The following is a 12,268-nucleotide window of genomic DNA, read 5'->3' as shown; positions in this document are numbered from 1 at the left end:
AGAAAAACAGAAACTTTTATTAGGATATGCCTTTATCAGTTTTGTCTAATTATTTCACTCATACAGAATGTAGAGTGTCTGTAAGCATAAACTTTATGTCTGGCCACAAATCCTTAATAACTCCAATGCTCCTCTCCCCCACCATCCTCCAAACCAAACCTGTCCGCTCTCCAACGCTCTCCTTGGACTTTGCTCAGTTATTCCTGCCATTCATCATCCTACAGCCTCTGCACTCATCTCCTAACAGTATTCACATTTATGATCCACCCTGCTAATCTTCTTCCTCACAGTGTTCCAAGAACTTCCCGAATGAAGAGCATCACTCTATTCATTATTCCGTGTTCACAACAAACCTCTTAAAGCTGCTGTTATTCCAGGACTGTCTGGTGTGTTCCTTAATCTTCATGATGTTTTTATTAGGGGTGAACATTTATCATATCGTTTATCATTTATGGTAAAAGAAAATGCTTGTCATGATAAGAATTTTGATTTATCATTCAGAAAAACTGAGTGAAATGTTATTTTTCCAAGAGATCCTCATTAAATGTCTGTAAATTCAAAAACATGATTATGTGCAGCTTTGCAATATAAATCAGACGTGTTTATGTGAATATTGTCCTGAAAAAGGCATTTTCAGAATTCATATACATGAATTCTGTGGAATAAAACTATGTCCAAACAGTTATCTAAAGAATAAGTAATACATAGTTTTTTAGTGTTATCACAACAGTACTACAAAATTATCGCAATAAAATTTTAAGTCTGTATCATCCACCACTGGTTTTTATGCAGTTGCAACATTGTGTATATACATATTGGATTAAATAATTAGTTACTGCTTTTATGGCAGTGTGGTCATTGTGGAGAAAGACATAAAAGTGCAACGCTTGCAAAAAGCGCCTGGCATCTGTGACTTGGCAGCAAAGACGCCATGAGACCGTTTTCTGTTTTAAGTGTCGAACCAATTTCAAGACATTTTTTTCTTTTAAATTAATTATTTAGCATATAGTCATGGGCAAGGTCTCTCTTTAGTCATTTCTGCATCATAATGTATGATCAGACATCCGTGCGGATTTGGCTGAGTGTGTAGAAATAGTAGCCCAAGTTTCTAAGTGGAAACAGAAATGCAGGACCTCTAAAGTATGCCAGCGTGTGCAAATGTGTCCAATTTCCCGAGGCTTTTCAGATACCAAAGCCAGACCTCAAAACTATCATCACTGCTCCCACCCCCATCTGCCAAAGCCATCACCCATGCAGAAACACCCTCCCGCTTTATCTTGGACTCACACACACACGCATGCACGCACAGAGACACAAACACTGACAAAAGAGGTGTGAAATACCCATCCCTCACTATTTTAACAGGGTTGGGAACTTGGCAATAAACTTTTTAATGTTCTAAAGTTCTGTTCTTCAGCTCAACTTGCCAACTCACTCTTACTGACAGACACAAACGACGACTAACATCTGTTAGTCTGCAGAGGTGTTGGTAGTTACCAGAAAGTACAACAAAGTGAAAAGAAGCTAGAAGCAGCATTATTCTTTCTGTTCAAGTTCATTTTTCCCCTGCTTGCAACATGCTTTGGATACAGTAAGTCTAAGGAGTTGTTTAAATGCATTACTGCATCTGCCTTTAGTAAGGTAAAAAAAGGAAATGTGCAGCAAAGTAAGGTATCACGTTGGGTGAGGAGCAACAAACAAGAAAAGAGTCGTAGAAAAAAAAAATGAAAATTGTAGCTTTGAGAAAGATGGAAAAAAGGAGCAAATTGGGAGAAAAAAAATGCTCACGAGCGACTGAAGGCTTTTTGTATGGTCATGTGAGACTGTTTTCATCATGAAACTGTTGGCATGCAGTTTTGAATACAAAAGAAGAAAATAGAAAGAAAAGGTAGATAAAAAAAGTTTAAAACTAGTTTTCATTTATAAAAACAGACCGTAAAAAGATAATATAGAATTTAGGCCAAACAAGATCTTTCAATAGACTTCTATCGATTTGTACCCTTTTGTACAATTGGTATCTAAAATCAAAGGGGACGTTTGTAATCAAACTTCAAAAGCGTATTAATTTTTATCTCAAACTGAAAAAAAAGTATAAATAACAAAAATTGATTTAAAAGACAGGCATCAAATCTATAAAATGAAGGTCAAGAAAACAAGAAAATAAAAGTTAGTTGTCTGTGCAAAAGCATAAAGTAGCAAAAGTAACTTTATAGACTATATCATGTCTTTGCTGTTGCAGATCATCATCATGTTCACACATTACGTCATCATATCTTCCACCTCTTATTACTGCTGACCACAACTATTAGATTAATGACTAAAAGCTACAAATGGCTCATTGTTTTCTACAACTCAGTAAGCTAGGATTGAGCTCATTTAGTGGCCAAGACAAAACAATTAAAAAAGACATTCAACAGGTTTGAAAATGGTAGAGGAGGCCGCAGTGGTGGAGGTATGACGGGTTCCGGTGTGTGGGAAATTTAGGAAGAAAAGTTGTAAACAAAGATTTAATTAGAGGAAGAAAAATAAACAGAAAGGATTTGGAGTTTCTCACAGATGGAGGGAGACAGTTGTACCTTGGTAAGGAGGCATACTGGCGTTCCACCTCTTCGTATCGTGGAGTCAGACGGGGATCAGTGCCTCTGCCTGGTATCTGGTGGACAAAATAAACATTAGTTTGGAGCAGTAGGAACAGGAGCAGTAGATACCTAAAGTTTTGGCATTTTACTAGAACAGAATCTTGTATTAAACTCTATATTAAAGGAGGAAGAAACTTTAAAGCTGGAAGTGGAAGCATGTGGGATGCACAGCCATGAGCCCCTCATTTTCTTGATGTTTGGGTGTTTGTGGTACTCTGGTAATTTAGGACCAAAAAAAGCTCGTTTTTAGGGATTTAGGACTTCTGAGGTTTGTTGGGGTGGGGGTAGGAAGGGCCTCCATCCAAGATTAGGTTACTTCAAAATATTATGTCTCTCTCTCTCTTTTACAAACACACACACACACACACAGTTTCACATGAAGAGAACTGCACCTCATCTCCATACTGAAAGAAAAAGAGCAGAGATTAATCCAAACTGCTGACAGTTCAATCTGTCCTACCTCCTCTTCTCACTGGTTCTCACTTTAACCCTCATCATCTTGTTTTCTCCTTCTTCACATATTCCTGTTTTTTTTTACTCTCTCTCTCTCTCTCTTTATTGAAGCACAATATTTCCCTCTGAGAATATTCCGGTCTATTCAGCGGGGAGATTCCAGCTTCGCTCAGCTTTCAATTGAAGTCGACTAAAGACCAAAACATCAACATACTTTATCTGGGCAAACACACACAGCCATACACACAAAAAAAATGGTTTTGGTGCTCATTAAATGCATTTTAATTTCACATTTGTCACAGTAAAACATTGTTTTCACCCAAAGTTTATATGATTAAGATTGTGTAAAATTTCCAAGTTGGACTTCATTTCCACCCCGTGTCACATTTACTGTCAGAAATGGTAACAGTAATGTAACAATAGAAAAAGTAATTGGTTAGATTACTCATTAAAGAAAAATGTAACAGTTTATTTTAACGCTGCTATTCTTATCACTGATTGACTAATCTTCCCGTCTGAGCTGTGGATCTCTGCAGCTCTTCTAGAGTTACTTCCCTGTGGCCTCTGGGCTGCTTCTCTGACTATTGCTGTACTGGCATGTGACCTATATTTAGGTGTTGTTTGGTTTCCAGTAGAAATGGGCAATGATTGTATCGTTTAGCATTTATCGCGATAAATTTCTGATCACAATAGATCTGAATTTATTGTTGTCCCGATAAAGTCCAATTAATGTCGTTTCAAGCTCCCAAAACGGTTCATATTGTATCACCCACAATATCACCATATCACCCACCTCTGGTTTCCAGAGTGAAACGTTCTCTGAGAACTATTCAGAGCTTTTTCACAGCTTTCTTCCTGACCTATCATGTTCTTTGATATTCATGATGCGCTAAGCTCACCAATGTTTTCTCACAAACCTTCACAGTTGGATTTATAATGACACAAAGTCATATCAACATAGATTACTGAAAAAAACATAGTTGCTCGGATTGCATTTAGGTGCATCAGAGTCAAGGGGTAAATATACATGAGCATGCCACACATTTCAAATTGAAAACTATTGAAAACAATGTTCTACTATATTTACATTTCAATTATAATTTACTTTGTGTTGATCACACAAAATCCATTAAGGTTTGAGGTTAGAACTGTAATCCCAGCTCCAGAAAGACGGACAGAGGGAAATAAATTAAAAACTATACGATATGAGATGAGTTGTATTGGAGGCAAAAAAAAAACTGGAGGTATCGAAGAAAACTCACTGCTTTTTCCTTCACAACATGCTGAGATTTTGATATCAAAGAGCACAGCTATTTGCTCTCCCTCTTTGCCTTTCCTCTTCTATCTGTATTCAGGGGAACGACGCCAGGAGGCATATAAATCAGATTTGCTGGTCCTGCTTTCTTTTGAACACCTGTCTTTATAGCTTCAATATCTCAGGTAAAGAAACTGCGGGATATTAAGAGCGAATAGAGGTTCGGCGCTAAGGAATGAAAAGGCATTAAATGGAGAAGAACGGAGGAAAGAGAGCTGGAGCGAATGAGACCAGAGTAAAATGACTTACAGAGGAGGAGGGAAATTATGAAGTTGTTGAGGAGGGGCAAAGGGAGAGGAAGGAGACGAGAGGTGACTTATAAAACAAGAGAGAGAATGAGGTGAAGACAAGGGCGGCAGAGTGGGGAGGTGGAAAAGATATTAACGGCACAATTTAAACAAGATGTTAAAGGGGGAACTCGAGATGGGGAGAGATGAGCGGATGAATGAGTTGCATCATGCGGTGGAGGCTGCGAGAAACGATGAGTTGGTGAAGCAAAAGCAGAAAATAAATGAAAAATACAACAAAACGTGATGTGAAAAAGATATTTTTAACAGAAACTAGTTGACCTCTGGAAAACACCCATCAGTTGAACACGTCGATACAAAAGGTTCTCACAAATGTAAAACCCAGCAAATAAATTACATAGTAGAAATGACCAGCAGATGTGGGTTTATGAATTCATTTGTAGGTTGAACACAGGTGAATGTGAGAAAGAAAGTGAAGCTAAATTCATTATTCAGTTAAAAAAATTATATTTAAAAAATCTGACTAAAAAGACAGATAGAAAAAGTCTGGAAAGGAAAGTTCAGGTTAGGCTAAATGACATTTCACAGCATAAAGAAAATCCCTCTTTCAACAATATGTTTCACTCACTGACAGTGAAGTGGAATCATTACATTTTGAAGATGTTCAGTATCGTAGTTCTTTTTGTAGAAAATAAAGCACAAGTCAACACTAACAACAGAGATGCAGCGCTTTCTCAAAGTATAAACACAGCTTAAACTTTTTCACATTTTGTCATATTAAAACCTCAGTGTAGTTTATTTGGATTTTAAGTAATGAACCAACACAAAGTACAGCATAGCAGGAGAAAAATGATACGACTTTCTAACTTTTTCACAAATACAAATGTTAAAAGAGTTGAGTGAATTTGCATTCAGCCCCCAAGAGTCGATACAAATGTTTACATTAATTTTGCAAGTCTTGTCTTTTCTCTGTCACTAAACCAATTTAAGGTCTAGACTAACATAACAAGTGATGTTTTGGCTGCTTCTATGATTAGCATATTACTATGACAGATTAAACAAGAAAAAGTAAAATTTTTAAGGGTAAGGATGTTGTTTTATAACTCAAAAGAGATTAAAGTACAAACACAGGTCAGGTCCACTTTCTAACTAGATGACATCTGCAACAAGACTATTAAACGATATGAGTGCAAAAGGGGACAAATATAAAAGCATGCCACACTTTTAAGATATGTATTTACAAAAAGAGAATCATGTATTCTCGGTCCTACTCTGTGTTTGACTAAAAATATGAAAACATTCAAGGCACTGTACAAAGGAACACACCTTTCCCATCACATGAAGCCAGACACACACGCGGCTACGTACTGGTAGCTGTACACAACTCATCTTTACCACAGATTGAAAAAAAAAACAAAAAACAAAATCATAATCTTTCTGTTTCAAGTGCAGCTACACAAACACACATCATTCCCTCTCTCCAGGCAAACACACACACACCTTAACACACTCTCTTTCACTCACAGAGTCCTGTGGCAGCACAGTAGTGCCCTGGTAGGGGTAATGGTCTAGTGAAAAACCATTTCACGGCATAGTGAGCAGAGGAGAGGCAGGGAGGAGAGCACAGAAATCAAGCAGAAGAGACTGATGCTGAGGGAGAGCACGCACACACACTTTTACACACAGGCACACACACTGTAAGAGGGGCTCATCTCTCTCCTTTTAACACACCCTTCAATTTACCCATAAAATACACCACCCATCACTTTCAGCACTGACACACACTCCTACTGTTTCTCTCTCTCTCTCTCCCTTTTTTTTCCCACAGATACAATGAAACACAGACATGAAAGATCCAGAGTCCAGTCCCTTTCACTTGAGCTGTTTCAAGGATGTATCAAAGAACCTTAGATGGGCACAGAGCATTTTGCAGACATATACAGCATAAATTAGAGTACTTTGTCCAAACTCTGAACTGAGTCTTTCTTTTCTTTGTGATTCTGTTTCTGGCACCCCTTTATTGTTTTCTTCTTCATCTCCCCAACCGTCTGTGCTTACACCTCTCCCAGAGCAGACTTAATCATGTCTCTTCATTAACCAACCTCGCTCCAGCTAAATAAAGGGTTCTTAGGAGTGCTGTGAAATCGCTTCCTTCAACTCAACTTATTTAAAATCTCTATCCTTCCTCCTGCTTCTTACTCAAACTCCTCTCCCGTCTCAAAATGAAGAAAGGAGCCCAGCAGACTTTACTCAGCAGTCCCCTGGCTTAGGAAAACTACTTTACTGAACTATGAAGACAACCAAAAAGAGCTGTGGAAGCAGGAAGTCAAAACAAATGTCTTTCGCATAAGGTTGTATAAATTAGGCATACCATACAGCCGTAAAACCAGCTGACCAAACACTGGAGCTTAGCTTGGGTTGTTAGGTGATGTGCTGGACTCGGCTGAGGTTGCTAGGTAACGGTGCAGCTCCTGTCGATTGTGACTCAACAATCCAGAGGTTTTTGAAACTGCTCAATTTCAAAACACCAAAAACCATAAAGAACTGTGGTATCTGAGCCTGTAGATTTGAATTTGGTGAAAAGATTGGCCAAAATAAACTCAAACATACTGGAAATTATTTTGTTCCAAACTCAATGAATTTGTTGCCTAGTAATACAAATTGGAAAAAAAAGTAAAAATAAAGGGTCGAATAAAGTATTACAAGACCCAAATTAATTTCACATTCATGCCCATGATGGCTGCATAAAACCCTTTACTCAAAATGTATAAACTAAGGAATAAAACAAAATGCCACCCACATGTGATGAACTGTAAATTAGGACCAGTGTTGGGAACACAACAGAATAATCTTAACTCAACCAGTCTTATCGGAGCAGTTACAATCCTGTTAACGTGTATCCGTCTATCAAATTTAACTTAAATCATTTCAACCACATCTGCATCTCACTTTTAGATACCGATCTTTTAAATCCATTGTCCTTTTCTCCTTCTGTAAATCAAAAAAGATTTTTACCCGTCTTCGTCCTTTCCCCCTGCTCTGCCTCTCACCTCAGAGAGATCAATGAATAAGGGCTGCCTTGGTCTAATCTTTATTTATCAGTCACATCTTTCTGCTCTGCCAGAACTTTGGGCTGACTTAATTAAACACCGCTACCTTACTGTTGCTTTGTGCATGTGCCATGTCCTTTGTCATGTATTTAATGCCTTTGCTTTTGCACATTCAATAACTATTGGCATGCGTATTGGTGTAGAAAGGAAAAGGTCACATCAGTCTAATAAACTACAATATGTAATTTTAAGACAGACAAGGGTACACCGCTGAACTACAAATGATCTCAAATGACACAAAATGGTTATTCCCTTGGTAATTACAGACACGTAATCAAACATTTCTCTTTTCAGTACAGTATTTTTCATATTGCACAATACATTTGAAAACATTAATGTCCATAAAGGGCTTTAACAGGAGATAGATATACCTGTAAATTGACAAAACATCCAGCTTTATACTAAACTACAGAAACAATCAGTTAAAGTCTATCCTTACTGTACAGGAAGTAAAAGTAGCAATGTTTTGATCAAATCTCTCCAAACAGTTTGTAGGCATGAGCTGGTTATTGGTAATAATGTACAATTAAGCCCACAATTATTCATATCATTGACAGATTTAGATTTAAAATGAGTTTACTTCAAACAATAAATTTATTTCAGATAGGAAAGGGGACATGCATCTCTCAAAATATAGACATGTACAAATAACACCAGTTTAGTTTCATTTTTTAATTATATGCCAACAATTATATATATTGTTACCAGCATGACAGCCGTCTAACACTTCTTATAGTAGTATTGGACAGACAAAATAGTATTGGAGCTTTTTGAATGTCTCCAATAGAATTTTGTCAATTTACCTACAGCAACCTACTGTATCTTCCTAGGAAGGCCTCCAAACCATCACCCTAATCTTTACCTCTTTCCAGAGAAGTCTGGATTCTGGCTGAGTTTCTCCAAAATGCTGGTATTATTTCCAGTCAGAAGAAACATGGTCAAATTTAAAAAATATATCAGGGAGTATGAATAATCTGAACTTCGTTGTATAACAAAGTTTTGTATGGTCATAATTTCAAAACCACAAAAACTTTCTGTCACACTTTTTAAAGTGAAACAACAAGTTTACCAAGGCATTTTATTTGATTAGCAGATAATAATAATAGTAATAAAAATGAAGAAACGGCATTGGTTATCTTTTAAGGACTGAATATCTACAGAGCTATGAAATACACACTTGACACTCACTTTACTAATTATACCATACATATGATTTTATATCAGCAAGTGCTTGATCTTTAATGTCTCAGACTGACACCAAGGGTTAAAAATCTTTACAGAGACATTTCTAAGTATAAGGGCACCAGGATGTCATTTACTGAACACGATCAACAGGTCATTAGCCAAACTCTGTGAAGGATTCAGCTGCTGTTTAACACAATCCCAAGGGGGAAAAGACATCAGCAGGTATTTCAGAGCGGCAACTCTCAGCGTTCATCAATCAGGCTGTCTGATAAGGCCACTGAAAAACAGTTTGGAGCATGAAAGATCACTCATAAGTGAAAAAAAAAACATTAGAGGCAGTTGCCAAACATTGAAGGATTGGATGCCTCTGCAAATGTGGTTACTATTTTAAAGCTTAAAGTGCACAGCAGTGCAATCAGAAAGGTTGGAAAAGTTGCCAAGCAAAAGGCACTGCTTTCAAAAACAAAATGGCAAAAGAAAGAAAACATGACACAATGCTTTAAAAGTGATGTTTTGGAAAGTTAAATCCAAACTCAAAGTCACAGACAAGTTTGGCCACACTGCAGCAAAATACCTGGCACCAAGCGTCAGGTAAATATTTGAGCTTATGTAGACAGAGGACTTAGACTAATTGGAGTCATTGATAAATGTCTTCTGCATAATGTATTGAAATATTCCAGTCCAATAGAAGGTAATCTGGCACCTAAAGCTTGACTGAAAATGAGTCTATAAACAATCTAAGGATTGAGAACAAAAAAGCTAAAGTCCAAATACTCTCAATCTCCACCTGATTAAATGCTGTGGCAGGATCTTTAACGAGCTGAAGAAGAATAAACTCCAGCAAACTGAATAGAAGTAAAAGTGTAATGAGACTTAAAAGCCAAGATTGTCTTTACAAGTTTTCCATATTTAGGGTCTTGGGCAAAACTCCTTGTTCATACTGAAACCCATGCGGATTAATGACCTTATTTTAAACTAGTTTTTAATATTTCACAGGAATGGAAGTAATCTGAGATCTTTGTTCACAGTTCTGTAAATCCATATGATTCCTTAATTCTAGCTTTTATTAAAACCTTTATGTCAGCAGAAGAAAGTAGTGGTATTTAATCTATTATTCAATCGAGTCCTGAACAAGACAGACATGGGATGAGTTATAATTATCAAAGCCTGCATACACAATTAGCATTTATGTCAAAATAAATCAAGCAGAACAGCAACAGCTACAGCGAGATATCTCCATGTCCAAGTCACCAAACAGTCCTTTATAAATGTCCAGAGAGAATATATCTTTAATTTTCAAGTAATTTTAAGAACATCTCCAGATGTTTTTTTCTCAACTTTGTCAAAACGTTTCATACTGACAACAAGAGGTCATTATGGAGCTGTATACTATAACCAACTGAACTTCTCACATAAATGTAGGCCTAAAGATATTAAGCAGCCCAAAGTGGCCATATAATTACAATAGATTAATGTTAGACCACAGAGATTTTGAATATGAAAGTTTCCTTCTTGTCTGTGTTTAAAACAAGTTTAAAGCCTTAAAATGTGATTGAGCAGCAATAAAAGTGAGAGCCATGTTGAGTGCTGAACAATACATCGCCTTTTCATCTGTGTAAATATGGAAGTTTTAAGTGTCAATGTTAGGGTCGACATTATTGATGAAGAGGATGAAAAGTAGTGGTTCTAAGTCAGAACCCTGAGGAACACAAAGTACTACAGAAGGCTGTTGGTCTAACTGGGTGCCTAGAGAGAATAACATGTCCTGTGTAAGAGGTCAGTGATAGACAACTCTTTACTGATCAGGACAGCCAAATGGGAAAAGTAAAGCATGGCTTTATTATTTTTGATCATGTAGAAAGAAAAGTAAAATCAAAGCCTTTAGAATTTTGTCCTTTTTTGATGAGCTTGCGTTTTCTTTTTACACACCTTTCACAATGCTAAGCATCCACAGACAGTTGTTTTCATTTATTCACCAATGTCCTCCATCCACAGCCAACCCAGTCTTTATTTATCCTGCCCTGTTCATCTAATACAGTACACCACTCTTTCCTCCATCCATTTATCCATTCAATCCTGCTACAGAAAGCAGTAATTGCAGTTGCTGGTGAAAAGCCCTCCATTTTCTCAGCTAATTACTTCAGCCTCTTAACAAAGTAGCACTAAAGCAAAGAGACTCGACAAGTGCCCTTACAAGAACATGCTTATTCACATTCACACACAAGTTCACCTATGCACACGCTAACAGCTATTCAAATTAGCTCTTTCCATAGTTCATCAGTCTTCTAATGAATCTGTTTTGACCAAACGGGTGAGAGTCACTCCACCATCTGCAGTCTTAACAAGTAGACCCTTGCTTATGTTGATAAGGAAGAGGCTTTTTTTTTTAAAGACCATCAGTTTATGTAATTTTAAACCTAAAGCAGTATGTCTCAGGCATATAAAGAATATTTTTGAAAATATGCTTGTTTATTTTGTACTCAATAGAAAGATTAGTAGATTGGTCCTAGTTGGGTAAAGAAGAAACTGTTGAAAGATTCATTAATTAGGTATGTATTATTTGGAAATCAATGTTACCTAATGTGCACAGTAAACAAACAATCAAAAACTTGTAGTTTCTGATTGATAAAGTTATCTAAATGCTTCTTTGCAAGATTTATACTGCAGTGAAAGCCAGTCCATCATGTTATGCCTTTTTCCCCATCTTACTATGAACCAAACTCTCTCAATACTGTATGCAAGGCGGAGAAAGACACTGAAAGACTCAAACAATGGGAACAAATGTGCTTATTTATTCAAAGTGCCAAAGAATCACCAATCATCTTTCCTGCAAAGCCGCCTCCTACTGAAATGTCAGCAAAGCACTAGAATAAAACGCTAAGAATTAGCACTGGAGCACAGTTAAATGTCACGGCGGTGTTGAGCCTCTAGTACAATTAAGACCACAGCAGGTCAATTTTCCCCAAAGCATGCAGCTTAGAGCGTCCCCAGTGAATAGCGCCATTAATACTATTTAATGCAAAGCATATCCCGTTCATTTACTGGACGTGTGTAAGTAAATGGAAGCATGGCTAATAAATTTCTGTGTGTGTTCACATACAGATCAGAAAATACAACCAGTAATCAAATTAAATCAGCTTCTGTTAAGTGGGATTTGAAAGCCATTTGTTTGATGGCATCCCAAGCTTTCAGCAATCACTTTTGCTGAACTACGAAGGATAAACACTGAACATTCATCCAAAGTACTTTTAAGGATCTTAAAGGTTTCCTAATATTTATATTAATAATTTTCTCTCAACTATAGCTATAGATTTTAAG

General features: G+C 37.0%; 1 protein-coding gene across 3 annotated transcripts in view; it reads right to left on the bottom strand.

Moving 5' to 3' along the window:
* The window catches only part of LOC106919069 (partitioning defective 3 homolog B-like), a 218,251-nt gene that overhangs the window by 19,758 nt on the left and 186,225 nt on the right, over positions 1–12,268 (bottom strand). For all 3 annotated transcript variants that reach the window (XM_088002255.1, XM_088002260.1, XM_088002257.1), the window contains exon 23: positions 2,577–2,653. In XM_088002255.1, the coding sequence (XP_087858381.1) occupies positions 2,577–2,653 (77 nt within the window). The remainder of the gene's footprint in view (positions 1–2,576; positions 2,654–12,268) is intronic.

Source organism: Poecilia mexicana, unplaced genomic scaffold (assembly GCF_051168715.1).
Source record: "Poecilia mexicana isolate PSO_F unplaced genomic scaffold, ASM5116871v1 scaffold_2, whole genome shotgun sequence".
NCBI lineage: Eukaryota > Metazoa > Chordata > Actinopteri > Cyprinodontiformes > Poeciliidae > Poecilia > Poecilia mexicana.
Note: the sequence above shows the minus strand (reverse complement) of the source record. Positions and strands in the feature narration are given on the sequence as shown.